This window comes from Caretta caretta, chromosome 20 (genome assembly GCF_965140235.1).
Source record: "Caretta caretta isolate rCarCar2 chromosome 20, rCarCar1.hap1, whole genome shotgun sequence".
Taxonomy (NCBI): Eukaryota; Metazoa; Chordata; order Testudines; family Cheloniidae; genus Caretta; species Caretta caretta.
Genome location: NC_134225.1, coordinates 21,657,673 through 21,676,886, shown reverse-complemented (window position 1 = coordinate 21,676,886; position 19,214 = coordinate 21,657,673). Strand labels below are relative to the sequence as shown.

Genomic DNA, 19,214 nt, shown 5'->3' with positions numbered 1-19,214 from the left:
TTTTCCCACGAGCTCCTCCGAACCCCTCCCTGGATGGGGTCCCTCTGCATCATAGACAATGAGGGGTGCGGGGTGTGAAGACTGAAGAGGAGAAGAAATCTGGTGGCACAATTGAGTGACTAACCCATTCTGGGAAGGAGCGTGGCGTGGGAGTGGGGGTGTGCTGTTGGGGAACAGAGCTCAGGGTGTTTGTTTAATGCAAAAGATTTAACTGATCCACAGAACTGGATGGCTCTGACTTTCACCTTCCTTCTCCCTCCCTCTGTCTCTCTTGCCCTGCATGTTCCTAGCCCTCTCTCCTCTGACTTCTCCGGTGTCGGATCTGCTCCCACAGGCCACTGATTCAGGCTTCTTTCCCCCACAAACCAATCGATGAACAGGAAGGGCCTGCAGTGAGCTCCAGTTCTCAGCAGCGGACAGTGCTAGTCCTGGGAGAAGGAGCACACGGAAGTCCAAGCTTCCAGGCCCCCGCCCCGCTGCAAACTGGGCCAGCCCCAGCTGTTCAGCATATTCCAACAGCTCTGCTTTCTTCCCAGTGTTTAGGTCAATTGCTGAGATCAGTTTAACCCCTTTTATGTGGAGCCGCAGCGTTGGATGGGGCTTGAAAGGGGACCTGAGACAGGGAACTAGAGACACATGCGTGCTGCATCCCAAGCATGCTCAGAAGCTTCCCTAGATAAGGTTCTGAACCCCACACCTACCCTCTTGCAGAGGGAGCAAAAATATGTGGGGAGGGGAAGTGATTTGCTCATGGTCACACAGTGAGTCAGTGGCAGAGCCAGGAATGGAGTTCAGTTCCCTGCTCTGACCCTTAGATTACCCTCCCAGAGTCAGGTACAGAGCCCGTCTCCCCTGGGCTTCAGCTGCGAGTTCATGCTTCCTTTAGCGAACATTTAGCCACCCCAGTCCACTCACTGGGCCAGATTCTGACCACATTCTGCCCGTATAAATCCCGAATGACGTGGGGCTACTCCAGATTTATATTGGTATAAACTGAAAGCAGAATTTGGCTCATTGCCCATCATTAAGGTGAAGATTTAGTCACGGGTATTTTTAGTAAAAGTCATGGACAGGTCACGGGCGAGCAACAAAAATTCATAGCCCATGACCAGTCCATGACTTTTACTATAAATACCCCGACTAAAACTTAGCAGCGCCTGAGACCCCGGGGTGCCGCGGCTCTGGGGGACTCCAGGACATGCTGCCCTGGGGGACCCTGGGGACTGACAGCTAGCCTCAGTTCTGGCAGTGGAGGCTGACTGCCCCCAGCCACCCTCTGCTCAGAGGCCCCAGGGACCGCTGCTCTGATGGCCTTCCAGGTGGCCGTGACGTCTGTGACAGACTCTCAGCCTTACCCATCATGTCTGAAAAGTACTCACCCCTGTCTGCTTTGGCAGCTGAGGCATTATGGGATAGCTGCCTGGTTTGTCCCAGAATGCACTGGTTGTAGGCATGGCTATGCAGTAGGGAAGGTGTGGTTGTGTCAGAAAAATAGGACTCTGGGTGGTGTTAGCAGCATACAACATGGTTGAACTGCATAATGGCTTATTAACAGTATCAGATGCTCTTAACTATGGTGCTTTGCTCTCACACGCACAAAGTTAAACTGACCAACAGCAGAGCTGGGCTTGCCTCCCCTTCCTGGGCTGTCAGCAGGGAGTGGGGGAGTTGTTCCCCCTGCCGCACAGAGTGAGGATCATCAATCAGGGTGAAGCAGGCTGAGTCTTAGGATTAGGACCCTGTGGAGTGGTCCAACGATCTGTCCGTGGGGAGAGTTCATTGGGTTGCATGGAACAGTGAGGTAGGCTAGGGAGAGGTCTGGGGCTGGGTGGATCAGGGCTCTGGAGACTCCATCTGCCCCTGCGGCTGATTCCGGGAATTGGGGAGACATGGGTATTTCTGACTGCAGACACCCTTGGACAGACATGATCCTGCACAGACAGCAGCGCCCTTGAGAGAGCGGGATTCCCGTCATCGAGGCATAGGGGTCCTCCTTGCTCCCAGCACTCACAGGGGGCCACCCCAAGAGCTGAGCTTTCCTTGACTCTGCTGCACTCCTTTTGAATACATGATTTTAGCTACTATCATAGCAAACTGCATTGTTCTTGCTCTGGAGCAGCACCTGCCTGATGAAGACAAGACCCCGATGTCAGAACGACTGGTGAGTGTGGGCCTCTCTTTCTTTCTTATCTGGATTTATCTAAGTTCTCCAATACTTAGTGTGATGTGTTCCCCCGGGATGCTACCTGAAACTGGAGTACCACCAAGCCCCCTGGCCTACCAGCCTGGGCTCCCTCTCACACTGCAGTGCTGTGACAAGCTGCAAAGCCGTCCAGCCTGCACTTTCACCAACATACATACAGGTGAGGACACACCCAGCTGCAATGACATGCAGGCTCTCTGACCACCCCCTGCATAGGAAGGCTACAGCTAAGGCAACTCCCAGCTCCCCAGGTGCGCACCCACTCTGGAGTATATAACCCAAAATTATGCCATCTTGTGCTGCACAGGGAACTGTACAGCCTAAGTTCATAAAATTCGCCCCCTCTCTCAATGTGGAGAGGAATATTCAACAACCTTTGCCCCGATCTATGATTCCCATACACTTCACTCCAACTCACTAGTTTAGATAAAGCAAAAACTAGTTTATTAACTACAAAAGATAGATTTTAAGTGATTATAAGGGATATCAAACAGATGTAAGCAGATTACCTAGCAAATAAACAAAAACGCAAACTAAACTTAATATACTAGATAGATTGGATATGAATAGCAGATTCCCACCCTAAGAGATGATAGAAGCAGGTTGCAGATTCTTAAGGGGCCGGCTGCACTTGCTTTACAGCTTGGAATCCCCAGGTGTTTCATTCACATGCTAGAAATCCCTTTAGCCTGGGTCCAGCTCTTCCCCCAGTTCAGTCTTTGTTCCTCGGCTGTTTCCAGGAGTTTTCCTGTGTAGGGAGTGAAGGCCACCTGATGATGTCACTCCCTGCCTTACATAGCTTTTGCATATGGCAGGAGCCCTTTGTTTCAAAGCAATAGTTTCCAAACCAGTGTGTGGAAAAATACTGACATCCCAAGATGGAGTCCAGCGTTATGTAGTCTGATCACATGTCCTTGTAGAGTTATAGCAACCATTACTCACAGGCTGTTTGGAGTGTTCTCAGGAAGGCTCATCACCAGGTGGGACATAAGCTTCTCCTAAGGCAAGGGTTCTCAAACTGGGGGTCAGGACCCCTCAGGGGGTCACGAGCTTATTACATGGGGGGTTGTGAGCTGTCAGCCCCCACCCCAAGCCCTGCTTTGCCTCCAGCATTTATAATGGTGTTAAATATATTAAAAAGTGTTTTTAATTTATAAGGGGGGTCGCACTCAGAGGCTGGCTATGTGAAAGGGGTCACCAGTACAAATGTTTGAGAACCACTGTCCGAAGGCCTATCGTTTTGCCTAATGGCCCATTGCCCTGAATAGGCCCTTCCCCACCCACTATCTAGGCTGAAAGCATCTTCTCTAGTGGGCGTTACCCAGATGTAACTACATTGGAAATACAGATACACAGTCAATATTCATAACTTCAGATACAAAAAAGATATATGCATACAAATAAGATAGTCATATTCAGAAAATCATAAATTTTCCAATGAAACCTCCCATGACCTATCTTGCGTAAAATGCATCATAATTATGTCATAATCATATCCCAACATCACTGTGAAGACTATGGGGTGCAGTGCCATGCTTAGGTCTTATGTATGTTGGGAAATTGACCAGAATAACTCCCCATCTGGACGCTTTTATTCCGGAGTATATTTGTCCACACATGGAGTTATTCCTGAATATCTATTGCATTTTAAATTCACACCCTATGTTATTCTGGGATAATTTCCTCATGCAGCTGAGCCCTTGGACCGCTGCACCAGAGTGGGCTGCCTTTACATCCCCCTTTCTAGCTGTTCTCTTCATGTCCTGCTTTCTGCCTTTACGCTGGGAGCTGGGACAGTGGCACATGCCTCCCACACAACTGCTTCAGTTCCCTTGTCCCACCGGACCCTGGCTGTGTTATCTCTGCAGCAGCTTGTCCTAGATTCCTCCCTACTCAGGCCATGAAAATCTGAGCCAGCCTGGAATGCCTGGAAAGTGACAACAGTTTCCATTCCACTGGATTTGGGGCTTCTAGGAATCTTGGGGGTGGATTTTTGGTAATCTGTCTGTCTGTCTGTCTATCTCCATTCACCTCTTTCTCTCTCTTTGTACCCCAGACCATGTAGAGCTGAAACAAAACTGTTTTCTTGGAATTATTTTCACGTCCATTCTGACATTCACGCTACCCCCTCTCGGGCAGAACCTCTTCTCTGTGGGAAGAGAGTGTAGTCTAGTAGTCAGAGCACAGAGAACCAGGGACTTCTGGGCTCTGTTCCTGCTCTGGGAAGAAAATGTGATCTAGTGGTTAGAGCCAGGTTCTGAGAGCCAGGACCCCTCTGTTTCCTCCCTGCCGCTTCACCATGGTGTGGCCTGAGGCAAGTTCCTTCCCTTCTCTGTGCTTCAGTTTCCCCACATCTCACAGTGGCTTGTGAGGTTTCATGAATGGCCCTCAAGTGCTTTGAGACCCTCTAGAAGCCCCATGGATTGTTACTGTTTTCATTATATTCACTGTCTGCATTTCCCTGCCCCTTCTCTCCCCCAGGATGACACAGAACCATATTTCATCGGAATCTTTTGTTTCGAGGCTGGAATTAAAATCATCGCCTTAGGGTTTGCTTTCCACAAAGGCTCCTATCTGAGGAATGGATGGAATGTGATGGACTTCGTGGTGGTTCTCACAGGGTGAGTAGCTGTTTTTTACCCTCTCCATCTGTGTGTTGGTCACTTGCAGACCAGGGTACAAACTTTCTTGAACTGGGGGGAGGTAGCTTGGGCTAGTGGTTGTCTGGTGGCTAAAGCAGTCCGACCAGGAGTCAGGACATCTGGGTTCGATTCTCAGATTAGAAGGAAGTGATTAGAGTGGCCAACAGGCAGTTGGGACTCCTGGGTTCTGTTCTCATCTCTGCCTCCGTCCATATGGCCTTGGGCAGATCTGTGCGTCTCACTTTCCCCAAGCGGTTGTGAGGGTTAATGTGTGGATGGTGTTTTAGAAGCGGGAGAGTGGGACAGAAGGGCTCAGTGGCTTTATTAAAGCCTGGGGCTTTGTGCGATGGGCGGAGCCGGCCTGGCCGCCACGCTGCAGATTCACGCTAGTCAGGTCCCCAGTGCTTCGTATCCCTGCTGCTTTGCAACCTGCTTTGGGAGTTCTAGGGCTGTGGAACAATAGCCTCTCTCTGCTGGTGCTGAGACGTTGTTACTGCTGGGGTGGCTGGAGCTAGAGACCTTCCATTCATCGGAGATCCCTGGTCCCTAATGAGTGCTGGGACCCCCTTTCAGCAGGCCTCGTTTGCCAAGAGAACCCCACTGAGAGTTTGCAGAAGTTATCTGCAGTTTAACTTCCCCATAGCTTCCTGCTTCTGTCCCTCTGTCACTGCTCCTCCGCGGGGGCTGTGGAATTGAAGGCTGATGTGTGTTGGAGTTGTTTCTTCATCTTTGAGCCTGTCGCACTTGTTCACTTAGTATTATATCACTCTGGGTTTATCTACTGGGCAGGTCTTGTGTTTGGATAACTCCTGGAGAAATAACGTTGTGTTTCCATTGTGTTGGCTTGTGTCATTTTCACTCTCGAGTTCTGCATGATGGTCGCCTGCTGGGAATTTTTTCTTCTCTCCATTCTTGAATATATAAAGTTTCGTGGAGGAGCGGAATATGACAATGTTGCCTACTAGTCAGAGCAGCAGCCTGGGAAGCCACGACTCTTGGGTTCTGTTAGAATCAGGACTCCTGGGCACTGGGAGGATAGATCTAGTAGTTAAATCAGGATGAGGGCTGGGAGTCAAGACTCCTGGGTCCTGTCTTGCCATTGACTTGCTGTAGGAACTGGGGGCATGTTGCTCCTCCGTCTGTGCTTCCCCTTTCTCTTATCTACTTTGTGTCATGGGAGGAAATGTTGATCAAGCACTTGCAGACACTTGACAGTTGTGATCTGTCTGCTGTTCCTGGTGTGGTTTTCTTCTACACGTTTCAGCTGGTGTTGCTCCAGTACGGATGTGCGTGGGGTTGCTCTTTGCACAGGTTTGATTGTGTGCCCGGTGCGTCTCTTGTGATGGTCACCATAATTGCTGCCTCAGCAACGTTTGCAGTAACACTTGGAAAACCTTGCTGCCTCTGGCCTTTTGTTGTTACCGTGTGGGTTTTTGCACGTGGTCTGTTCCTTGGCTGTTTATGTTACTTTGGGGGACACAGCAGTCGCTTTCCAGGCAGCAGGTGTCACTTCCTTTATTACTTTATACCCTGGCTGTTGTCCATGCAATATATTTTTAAGCAATAAGTTGAGGCCACAGAGCGAGGGACTTAACTTGCCCAGGAAGCATGAGGTCCCTTACCGTGGCTCTGCCTGGGGCGTGCTGCTGAGGTACAAAGGGGTTTGTGGAGGGAGATCAGTTAGTAAGAGTTGGATGGCTCAGGGCATCTAGAATGGGCTGTCGCGCCTTCCTGCGAGATTGCCAGTTGAAATCCAGCCCTGGTTTGGAGGGGTGAAAGCTGTTACTCTCTGCTTGATTGCATGACCTGATTTTGAGGGGGCTCTGTCCACAGCCCAGTGGGCAGGTGCTGCTGGCATTGACACTGGCAGCCGCAACAGAAAAGCCATGGAATGAATGAGTCACAGAGATCCCTCTCCCCTGCAAGGGGGGTCCCTCCAGGGCAGGACCCACAAACAGTCAGTGTCCCGGACCTCTCCCTAGCCACAGAATTCACCCAGTGGTCCCACTGCATCCAGCCATTGCATTTGGAATCGCTCCAGGGCTCCTCTTTACCTGGAACACCTGGTGCTTAGTTGCTCCAGCAACAGGGCAAAGAGTTATTACTGGTATGGACCTTATTTGTGCAGCTTTGAGACCCTCTCAAGGGTCCCTTGCTTCTGTGCTGTGCCTGGGGTCATAGGCCTATGCTGTGGACGTGTTATCATCCTTTCGCCATCCCACTGCAATTGTTCATACTGCGTGTCTCCCTGGGGACACATCCCGGTTGTGATGTTTGGGTCATTCCCCTCCCCTGGCATGCTGTGGGATTTTGTCCCTCACAAAGCAGCGAGAGGTAAGAGAGGACACAGAGGGCCAGTTCTTCACCTAGTGTAAACCAGCAGGTCTCCATTGAAGTAAGTGGTGTGATCATAGTTTACATCAGCTGGGGATCTGGCCCCAGATCTGGTCAAAAAGTTGTCCCTAGGAGCCAGCACTGGCCTGCAGACCCTGTCTACACTAGGCATTGCAACAAGATGTTGCTTGAAATGCTTTGATCTTCCAATGCCTTGCGTCCACACACAACACCTGGACCAGATGTTGTATGGTTGCAGTGGTTGGGGGCAACGTGTGGGGTGGGGGCTGTTCCACTTAGGCCCTGTTGATATGTTTTCAGCAATGTTTCTTCTCAGCGTGGACAGGAAGCCTCAAGTTCTGCGGCTGCTACAGGTCATACAGTCTTCCACAGCGCAGTGTGGAACTAACCCCAAGGCCTTGAATCCGCTGGGCACAGAGGTGTTTCAGGAGCTGCGGAGGGCAGTGGCATGACCATGGTGCTGGGCACGGGGGGCACTGCAGCTAGACACATTCTTCTGTCCTAAGCAGTGTTGCTGGGCGAGGGCTGAACAAGGTCGAGGGCTGGGTGTGGAAACTGGGCTGGGGAAAAAGGCAACCACGTCTGAAGAAACTCACTACTCACTGACAGGCGGGGAGACGCGTCAGATAAACGACTGGCTCCGTCTGAGTCACCCAGCTCTGGGACAAATGCTCCTAGAACTGGGAGATCAGTCACCCGCTGCAGCACGGAGAGGAAGGGCTACCCAAGCCCTCTGGCTGGGCGGTGCTGGACAGCTGGGGCAGGGAGAGAGGGGAAGCTAAGGGCAGTCATCACCCCTCATAATGGGAGATTAGTTTGCGCAGCCAACAAGATGACCAAGGCTGCGCAGTCCCAACCAGAGGCACTTCCAGTTCAGTGGGAACGTACCATCTGCCCCTCCTTATCTCTCCTGGGCTCCCACTCGTCCCCTCTCCTTGTTCCCCTCTTCCACTCGTCCCTGGCCTGTCGTTCCAGTGCCGGCCCTCGGGCAGTCGTTCACGCCCTGCTGGCCTGGTCAGCCGTGGTTCACAGCTGTGTGCAAATGGCTGCACAGTGTGCTCAGCAACACAGAATCAGGGCCTTTGTCTGTCTCACTTCCGTCCTCCCCCAGCCCCTGCACTCTCATGCTTTTCCTTGAGCTCCTCTGCACAGAGGCTGATCACTTATTAAACCAGCGGCTGTTTGAGAGCATCTGCATTGAAATGGGAGTGAGTCCCAAGCTGCTGCCCCTGCTTCCGTTTCCACCATCGCTTCTAGTCTAAACACTTGGGGCAGTGTCTGGGCTGAGGAGATCGGACACAGGGTCTTGTCTCTGTCCAGGCGTCATTAATGACCACATGGGAGCAGGGTCGTTATGTGTCATCTGAAAGACAGCACGGCCAGTCGCACAGTGCCCCCTTCTGCCCTGCTGGGGTGTTGAAGTCAGCACTGGCTCCAAGGGAGAGCGCCCCCTACTGAGTCACCCATCCCACTCCCTGGGTTTCTCCATGGGGCATTCACTTTGCCCCTAGTGTTCCTTTGAAGGGGGTGCTTGGAAAGTGAGCTGGGCTCTGGGCAGAATAATAGAGCCACCAGCCACATGCAGACCCTGCTTGAGAGGAACTGCACCCTCCAGGGGTGGGGCACTCGCTGATTATAACAAGCTGCAGCAAGCAGCCTCCTCTGCCTCTGCTTCCCTGGTCACTCGTGGAATGATGGCTGCACACTAGCTCCTGCAGGATGGGAAGACCGATTTCTGGGGTCCCCTTGGGCACGAGGCTCTGGGAAGAGGGGCTGCTCTGGCCCTCCCATTTCCCAGCCTTCCTCGGAGCTGCAGTGAGGGATCCCAGCCCATCTCCCGAGAGAGGCTCCAATTAGTGCTTCTGCAGTTTTGCTATGCTAATGGCTTCTTCCTCACCAGCGTGTGTGTGTGTGTGTGTGTGTGTGTGTGTGTGTGTGTGTGTGTGTGTGTAGGGGGGGAGCTGCAGAGGAGACTGGCAGGCAGGCTGAGGAAATCTCAACAGAAGAGAGATAGCTGCTGAGAGAAGCTAGCCTCTGGCTGACGGTCCTGGAGGCTGGAGATGCTGTCCTCAGCCCCAGGGAGTCAGAGACCATGGGCTGTGGAGGGCTTGGGGTGGCAGAAGAAGGGAGCACATGGGATGGCTCCCAAATCCGAGCTTTCCTTGAGACTGGGGATCAGAGTGCTGGGGAAGAGCCAACCCTCCAACCCCCTCTTGGTGTGTCTCATGCTCCTTTGTGTGGCTTCAGCTATAAAAGCCCAAACCCGCGAAGGAGTGTGAGAGCGCAGCAACTCATCCAAGTAAAACGTGGGTCCCAGAGCCAGGGGCACAGACTCGGGAGTCCGTCTGTGCATGGGGCCAGCACGGTCAGGCTGCAGTGGGCCAACTGGGGGCACAATTCCCAGTGCCAAGGGTTCCCCACGGCACACTCCCTGCCCCCCCATCCATCCCCAATGGAGCGACTCTAGGGACTGATGGCAAGAGGTAATCTCAGGTATCGTGACTGAATCACGGGACCCCTATCTAGGCCTGGTGTGAAATGTGAGGAGCTGCCATGATTTGCTGTTCTCTGTGTGTGTGTGTGTGTGTGTGCAGATGTATCTGTGCATTATGTGTGGGAGTGTACACATGTACATGTATGTTAATGAGGCAGTTTGATGTATGTGTATGTCCACATAGTAGTATTTATACAGCCCAAGGGATGCTGGCCCTGCTGGCTCCCCGCCCCAAGGAGTGCACAGTCTAAACATACATGTGTGGTACATGTTTGTACACGGGGTGCATTCAGGCACATGTACTCACAAACGTGTAAGGTGGTGCGCTGCTCTACACACGTGTGCATGCCCGTAGTGTGCTTGCACGTGCACTGTGTGTGCCCAGGGGCTGGAAGTGCATAGGGAACGTATGTGCACATGTGTGATGTGCTGCCATGAGGGTGTACGCGAATGTGCTGTGCATCACCCTCCCACACCTCCTGCCCTGACCTCACCAGCGTACGCTGCGCCCCCTCTTTGCGGGAGCTGTCAGCCAGCTCACATCCACAGCATTCTGCTCCTGCCCCGGCCTCCCCTCCTGCAGTTATGGCGCAGAGCAGGGAAAGCAGGGCCACTCACGAAATCTGCGCCTCTCTCCCCCCGTCCTCGGCAGAGCTGAGCTCATTAGTATGCCAGGCAGCTCGGGCCCTGATTAGGGAGTCTCCCTGTACTAGCTTTGGCTTCTTCTTCTTCACCTCCTTAGAGGTGCTTTCCAGACGTGCCTGGCATGCTGAGGGAGGCGTCTTTGCCTGAATGAAAGAAAGCAGAGCGAGCGGCATGGGAAGGAGGGAGCCAGGAGGATGCAGGGAGGCTCTGGCAGTGGAAGGAGTTATTGATCTTCTGCCTTGTCACTGGGGTCCTTGCCTGCCTTGCCTTCCAGTGGTTACGTGGGCAGCCGGGGGTGCTCAGGCCACAGCTGGAATATTCAGGACCAGGAAGATGCAAGATTTTGGCAGCAGAAGTGCAGTTCTTGGCAGTGTGGGTGCCAATGAGTGCATTTGCTTGTGAATGTATGTGCAGCTGTGTGCACATGATATGCGCGCGTCTGGGTTTGTGAGCCTAAATGGACTGTTATCATCTCCAGTGCGGGATCTGGGCAGTGTTGGAGGCGGCTTAGGGGAGACCTCTGCTCAATGTGCAGCTGTAATCGGAAAATCAAGCAAGATGTTTGGCTGTATGAGGAACAGGACGGAGGAGGATGCAGAGGGGATGTCTACACTGCATTCACAGGGTGTGTACATTAGCTAGCTTGGATACCAGAGCAGAGAATCTGCAGCTTCAGCTTTAGCATGGGCTGTAAAGCATGTCCCGGATACTGGGTAATTCCTTGTGTGGCTAGCTCAGGCTGAAGCTCATGCTGTGACGGCTCCACTCCTCCGCTCCCTGAGCTAGCTTGGCTGCCTCTCCACGGGCTGCCATCACTCCCCACAAGTGCTGCGTAGACATAGCCGGACAATATTCTAATATCTTTCTATAAATAAATGGCATGGCCTCCTCTGGATTCTGTGTGCTGGCCTCGTCAGCCCCATCTCCAGCAAGACAGTGCAGAATTAGAGGGGTTCAGAGAAGACTGATTGGAAGCCTGGAAAAACTTCCATATGGAGAGAGAATGAAAAGTGTGGGATTGTTGCCTTAGAAACAAGGCTAATAAGAGGGGATGTGATAAACCTCTAAACAGTAGTGACTGGTCATCCCTGTCTCAGAACACAAGAAAAAGGGGACAGTCAATTACATTCAAAGGGACAAATTCAACACTGATTAAAGGAACTAGGTGTAGTTAGTCTGTGGAACTCACTGCCACATGATGTCATTGAGACCGATAATTTAGCAAGATTCAGAGAAGGATTGGATGTTTATATGGAGCCAGAGTCATTACAGTTAATGCTAAGAAAAATGGAAGAAGAGCTTGAAGACCTCTTGCTTCAGGGCTGAAGCTGATCTCTGGCTAGTAGAGACCAGAGTGAGACCCATGTGGGTTGCAGGTTGTCCCAGGCCTGCCTACTGTGCGGTTCTTACATCTGCCTCTGAAGCATCTGCTACAGGCGACTGTTGGGGACAGGAGACTTGGTTAGATGGACCTTCGGTCTGATCTAGTCTGGCAGCTCCTGGATTCCTATGTTGTCTATGTGTGCATATGTGTATGACTGCTATATCACTATGCTTATTTATTTGGTGTATTATGTTAGCGCCTAGGAGCCCTCATTGTGGGCCAGGACTGCATCGTGTTAGGCCCTGTACATTATTTATTAGGTCTATTACAGTAGCTGTTTGGAGCCCCAGCCACGGGCCAGACCTCCGTCATTCTGGGCGCTGTACAAACACAGAAGAAAAAGATGGTCCCTGCTCGAAAGAACTCCCAGTGTAAGCCTGTTTCTGTAGCCTTGTGTGTGTGGGTCTTCGTCTTCTGAACACATGTAATCTACACTGATGGGTTTGGGCAGCGTGTGTGAGCGTGAGAGAGAGAATCCTTCCTTCAGGGCATATGTGTGCTGTCATTGACTGAATCTATATAGTGTGTGGCCAGGCTATATGAGCAGGGAGTGTATTGGAAAAGGTTGTACAGGGAAGGTTTGTGTGTACTGGGCAAGTGCTTGTGTGTAAGGAGCGGAGGAGCCTGGAGGGACTGCATGTGTGGAGGGAGAATATGTGGCATGTGTGCATGCATACGTGTGGGGAGCATGAGTGTGTGAGGAGTGTGCATATGTGCAGTGTGTGTCCATGCATGTATGTATATGTGAGGAGAGCGCGAGTGTCTAAGGAGCCTGTGTGTGTGTGTGGCATAGGGGCAGAGCTGAGCCTGTCTTTGATCCCTGGTATCATCAGTTCCTCTGGGAGTCGAGGAAGTCCCCTCCTGGGAAATGCTCTCAATGAGATGTTAATTACCGCCTCGGCCTTTGCTCCATTGTCCTACGTTCCCAGGGCTCTGCGTATGGGGAGCAAGTGCTGTTTAATGCTGTCACAATATTTTATTGCAAAGCTGCCTACTCACTTTCCCCGAAATTGTGTTTCTCCTGCCTCGGTGCTCAGGCCTGCTCATTGAAGACACTCCCTGCTCCAGGGGTGAGACCCAGTGCACTCTCTCTCTCTGCCTCTGGCAGTCCTGTAGCCTGATATCCCCTGCTGTCTGCTGCACCATGCCAGACCCTGCCCCATCAAGTTCATTATCCTGCCCTCAGCAGTGGCCAATACCTCATGCTTCGGAGGAAGGCAACCACTTCTTTTCCAGTGCAGTGGGGCAGGGAGGAGTCCTTCCTGACCCCTGTGGTGATCAGCCCAGGCCTTGTGCCATCAGAGTTGATTACCAAAAAGAAAAGGAGGACTTGTGGCACCTTAGAGACTAACCAATTTATTTGAGCATGAGCTTTCGTGAGCTACAGCTCACTTCATCGGATGCTCCCTGCAGAGCCAAAGTTATTAATGGCCACAGAATTGAATGGTCCTTTAATAGTTCACTCTCAGTATCTGACCTGAGGACATCTGTCTATCTGATCTGTTTATCTGTTGCCATGTGTACCCACTTCTCTTACTCCATATACCCCACACTGTCTGCCTCTCCATCCATCTCATTGCCTCCCCCTCTCTCACTTGGGTTTCCTGAGGCTGACTACCTGCCATTGGCAAGAGAGTTTCCTTTTATTGGTTCTGTGCTCTAACGTCACCAATCGGTGGAGCAGCAACCACCTTTCCCCGTGGTTCCCAGGTAGTGAGAAGGACCCATCAGCACATGTATCTCTTCCCTGTACGGGGTGACTGCTTTCCGTGTTTGCAGCCCCCTGCAGGCAGATCCTGAATCCTGACTACAGCCAAGGGCTAAATTCAGTCCTCGGCTTCGGTGAGGTGCAGCCTGGCTAGCATCGGGGTGTGATGCTGGTGGTCCTGCTTCCCAGGCCTGTCACCCGCTCATGCCTGTGGAGGCTGTAAGCCCTCGTGGTGGGGCAGAGCTAGCATCCCTCTGCTTCACCCCCTGTGAGCATTGGCTGCCCCCTACAATGCAGACAAGCTGCTGCTGGGTCCCGGGCTAGTCTATCCAGCTAACCCATATCCCCCTGCTAGCTGACACTAAGGAATTAACATTCCCCTAGGAAAGTCATCATAACTGAAGGGGAAACTGAGGCATGGAGTGACTTGCTCACTGTCTGTGACAGAGCCATGAAATTGAACCCCTGCTTGTCTAAATCCCAGCCCCAGCACCTTAGCCACAAGCCCACCCCTCCTCCCCAGCACTGAGGCTCTTTGGACTCTGTGAATTCAATTCTTTTCCAGACCAAGCCTTCCGAGGATCCCTGTTGTGTTTCACCCTAAATCCTTATCTGCTGACACAGCCCGTTCCCACGGCTGCTGCTTCCTGAGGGGTTGCCGGGTGCCATTTGTCCAGCATTCTAACCCTGCATTGTCCAGCTCCCAGAGCCCTCGCCCCCTCTGCTCACCAGAGCCTTTGATTAGACCCTGTCTAGATGCTCTAAATGTCAGTCCAGCCCGATCAAAGCTGAACAGAAACCCAGCTCTGGATTCTGCTGATGAATCAAAAGGCTGCTGCATCTAACGACCGTGCGGAAAGCCGCTGTGACCTTTCTCCCTCTCTCCACATTTCGCTTTTCTGTCTTCCCTCTTTTCTCATTGTGATTGCCCGCTCCCCCTTTCCCAGACACTCTTTTTTTTTAATGCATCTCCCTTCTCTCTCTCTCTCTCTCTCAATCTGTTGCAGTGTCTCATATCTTGGCTTCAGTAACGGCTTCATTCACTTAAGGCCCAGATTTGTCTCTGGGCTGCTGCAGTCTAGCCTGGGACCAATGGGAGCTGGCCCTGCGTCTCCCCGTTCTGGAGCTGCTGGGGCTGGTTCAGAGCTGTGTGGGCCTTGCCGCAGCCAGGAAATAGCCAGGGCAGAGGCACGCACCAGCATCACCTCCTCCTGTGCCTGATCCACCCCTGATATGTGCCCTGCACTTGATGGTGGTGGTGGGGACCTTATGGCAAAGGGACTGCAAAGGGGGATCAGGCCCTGTCATCTCTCTCTCTCTCTCTCTCTCTGTGCCCCAGTCTGCATAGGGTACAGGCAGGCTGGTTGTGCCGTCGCCTGATGATCTGCGAGATCCTGTAGCCACCGCGGGTTGTAGGACTCCTGCCCTCCCCACAGTGTCTGTCCTAGTTCCTCTGCCTGTCTTGGGCTGTGGCTCTCACTTTCTGTCTCTTTGCGTCTCCAGCTGCCCGTCTGATGGTGTCGCTTCCATTCGTCTCTGCTCCTTCCCCTGTTCTGGGTACCCGAGCGGCGCTCACCAGACTCTCCCCACCCCAAAATGACTTTGATCGCCACTTGCCCAGAGCTCTGGACGGCAAGGACCGGGGGTGGGGGCAGTCGGGACCAGGGGGGCACAGGGAGCAGTGACTGTGGAGCAGGTGTGCCCTGGGGATGTGCAGGAAGTACCAGGGGGTGTTGGGTGGGGAAGAGGAGTCGGCCAAGTGGGGTTTGAGGACGGTGTGAAGTCCAGAGCTGCAGGGGGGACAGGGACCCCACCAGAGTGCCTCTACCCTGTCCATGGGATCCAGTGGCCCCTGCTTGGGTAGCCTTCACAGAGGCTGAGAACTCCCCCCATAGCAGGGTGTCTCCAGGACACGGCTGGAGCACACTGACAGGGTTCGGGTTAGGGTAAGGGTTAATGGGGGGGATATCTGTCTGCCCAGACTGGGCTGCTCATGAGCGGTGGGTATAATAGGCCAGGGGAGGCTAAACCTCTCCTAAGCCAAGCCCTGCCCCCCCCCCCCCACGCTGCACCCTTTCCCCCAAGCCAGTGCCAGCTCAGCTCCAGCCAGATGCCGGCAGGTGGCTGGGGCCGGCAAGTGGACCGGGGCTGTTTGGCTGGAGCTCCTCCAGCCCCGGGGCAGCTCAGGGCTTGGGCGGGCGTTGGGGTGGGGCCCTCTGGTGGCTGGGGCTCGGGCAGAAGGGGTGGGGCCGCGTGGTTAGCCTCCCCGAAGAGGGGGCTCATGCACCACCCAGGGGGCCACTCCTGCACTGTAGCTGAGAGGATTCTTTCTCCTCCGTAATAGGAGAACCTGACTGTCCCCCTACACCTGGGAGGAACGGGGCTTGGCCAAGTCCCCTTCGCTTTCATCAGCTCCTCTCTCTGCCTCTTCCGAGCCTTGGCAGCCTGCTCCCTCCAGGATCCTCTGCCCTGGGCTAGGGGTCGGTGTGAGCAGAGCAGGGACCTGCCCCAGACCTGTCTGTGCCCATCACTCCAGGTGGCTCCCTGTGCCTGCTAACGCCTGGGGGGAGAGATCGTCCAGCAGCGCTGAGCTGCTGTCTGCTGCCATGGGGTTAAGAGGTGAAAGGAAGGGTCACAAAGGCAGTGCCTTTGGGAAATGTACAAGGCTGATGGATCGATTGATCGATCTATCTGTCCATCCAGCTCCGTACACACCCCTCTATCTGTCTTTCTCTCAGCCCTGCAATGGAAGGACCGCCCCTCCCCTCCCCCCCCCCCCCCCCCGAATGGCAGAGGAAGCTCCATCTCTATGGTCTGTCTGCTGTGTCTGCTGAAGCTGCTGGCAAGGGGGCTGGTTTTCACCAGTGGTGCTGGGGGGTTTTGTGACATGGACATCAGGTCAGGAGCATCTGGGTTGAGACCCGCCCCCTCCCAAACCCCTGGCACACGGGGGCTGGTGGACAAAGCGCTGGGAAATGACTGTACGGATGATTGTCAGAGTCCGCTCCGGCTGTAGGAGTGAGAGAGTTCAAGGCCAGAAGGAACCATCAGCTCCTCTAGTGTGACCTCCTGTCTATCACAGGCCACCCCCAGCACCCGCACACCAAGCCCAACAACTGGGATTAGATGAAAGCATCCCAGCTCTCAAGAGACTAAGCTGCTGTGTGCCACAGGCAGAGAACTGAAGGCACCAAGATGCTGCCAGTGCCCAAGACTCAGCGATGGCAGGAAATGGATATAGTGAGATATACTCAGTGCCTGCCCCATGGGGGAGAACTCTGCATCCGCCCAGGGGGTGGACTAGATGAGCACTGGGCAAGGGGGGGCCGTGGTGTATGTGGGAGGACAGGCGGGTACGAGGGGCATGAGGCTGTGCTAATGGGATGTGTTTGGGGGGAGGCTCCCTGATGGCATCCCCAATCTCGCTGCCCCAGGCGGCTTGCAGGGCTCATTGCTCAGAACTGGTACACCATGGTACATGCAGGTGGGGCCAGGGAGGAGCAGGGACAGCTGCTAGGGGGATTTGGCATCCCCAGCTGGTCGTTCGCCTCTGTCCAGAGCAACACCATTCAATATGAAACGGCCTGCCTGGAGCTGCTAAGGGGGTCCCCAGGGCAGGGGGCTCTGCTGGAGTACGTGGGGGGTGTCAGGTTCGGGGAGGACATAGGCTGTGCCAGGTGCCCTGTGACTCAGTGCGTGAAGGAGAATAGGAGAGAGAGAGCACAAGGGGAGTGAGAGAGAGAGAGAGAAAGGGGGAGTGTGAAAGGAAGGGGGAGGGAGGCCGCAGCTGCGTCTGTTCCGTTCTGGTTCTGTTCTCGGCTGTGGATGGAGCTCTGCTGGGAGAAGCAAGAAAGAGGGAATGTGAAATTAGAGAGGGGGAAGGGAGACAGAACAAGGAGGAAAAGGACAGAGTGGATGAGGGAGGAAAGGAGCAATAACCTGCAGAAGGGAAAGGCAGTGCCAGGCAGCGCCCCAGGGCTAACTCCGCCCTCGGCTGCAGGACTCTGGCACAGGGCAGAACTGATCTCCTGCTTCTTACCCCAGCCTCTCACCTTCCTGCCTGCAACAAGGGCATGGAGCAAGGGCAGCCACTCACACCAGCAGCCTGCACACACAGCTGTGGCCACATGTACAGGCATACGGAGCTCTCACACTCACAATGGCCTACAGAGTTCCCGCCCGCGCACATTTACTTGTGCACCCCCACGCAGGCACACAGAGTACGTACGTACACACACTCACACGCACAGACACGTGGAGCTCACACATGTGCATACACACTTACACATGCCCACACACACACAAGCTCACAGAGTGCGCACACATTTCATACACACTTGCGCACACACACAGGCAGACCCAGTGTCCATGCTCATCAGTATTACTGCACGTTCAGTTTGCAGTAGAGCACAGGCTCGCTTACACGGGGGCATTACGCCAGGTGCTGTCCGAACACACATGTAGCTACAGCTCCTGCCCTGAAGAGCATGCAGTGGGAGATGGTGCCCTGGCTCTGCTCCCATGTAGACAACTTATATGTGGCTCTATTGGGTCCCACCTTGTGCTGGACTGTTTGGCAAACGTAGCTGCATTGGAGCTGCTGGGAGCAGAGCTTTTGAAAATCTGGCAAACTCCCCACATCCAGTCACACCGAGCCCACGCACACAGGTCAGCATGCAGGCTTCCCTCCCCCCACGCTGCCCCTTCCCCAGCGCCCAACGCAGAGGACGACTCTATATGAAAACATGAAGCAATATTCAACACCAACGCCTGGCAGTGACCCTTCATCGCGCTGTGTCCACACATACCTTTGCGTGCCTGCCACACTGTATGCACACTGGGCATGACACCACCTGCCCTCGCACGCCTTCCACAGTGTGTTTGTACAAGGCACAGTGCCTTCATATTGGGCATGACGTCCCCGCTCCCACCGCATGCCCTACATTCATACGCAATCCCACGCCCACATAGCTTTCCACACCTGCCATCTCCACACTGGGCACAATTCCACGTGCCCTCACACTTGTGCTGCACTGTATTCACATTGGGCACGTTGCCCAAATACGCCTGCACACCTGCCTCACTGTATGTACACACCTACACTCCCTTTCATGCCTGCCGCTCCACACATTTCTACCTGCATTGGTGCTGTGCACACCTGACATGCGGGGTCACACACACGGGCCAACTTCTGTTCCCCTTTTCGCCCATGAAGGCACCTCAACATCGCAAAGCTGTAACTTGTTTGGTTTCACACAAGGTCCATCCAACAAACCTGTCCTGGATCAGGTGGGCCTGGGGGCTCTGCTCCATGGAGAACGTATCCCCCTGACACCAGGCTGAGGGGCTGTCACAGGCCCGCACCCTTACAGAGAGCTGTGCTTCTGAAATGACATCCATGCTGCTCACATGCCCCACCATCCCTCTTAGATAGCTCCAGCAAGACTCCGGTAAGAGCAACCAGGACAGAGCTGGGAGCCTAGACACCCTGACGACGTGTGCTATATAAAAATGTAAACTGCAGCGGATTAGAGAGAGAGATTACTACTGCGGGGGGTTGGATGGGTAGGGATGGACAGATAGATAGAGGGGATTTGGGTATGTTGCCTAGAGTCGTATGCAGACTCTAAAGAAGGGACCACTGCTCTGCAGTTGGCCTCTGAACTGCTGTTGCTTTGGGACAGGAAGTGAGGGAGGACCCTGTGCGCAGCCGAAGTAGCACACGGACTTGCGGAGAGACAGAGGGGAACTAGCCAGCCAGGTCCACAGCCAGACACTTGGGA

General features: G+C 53.8%; 1 protein-coding gene across 15 annotated transcripts in view; it reads left to right on the top strand.

Moving 5' to 3' along the window:
- CACNA1A (calcium voltage-gated channel subunit alpha1 A) overlaps positions 1–19,214 on the top strand; it is a 196,745-nt gene that overhangs the window by 77,722 nt on the left and 99,809 nt on the right. For all 15 annotated transcript variants that reach the window (XM_075121670.1, XM_075121669.1, XM_075121664.1 and 12 more), the window contains 2 exons: positions 2,056–2,161; positions 4,685–4,824. In XM_075121670.1, coding sequence (XP_074977771.1) covers positions 2,056–2,161; positions 4,685–4,824 — 246 coding nt within the window. The remainder of the gene's footprint in view (positions 1–2,055; positions 2,162–4,684; positions 4,825–19,214) is intronic.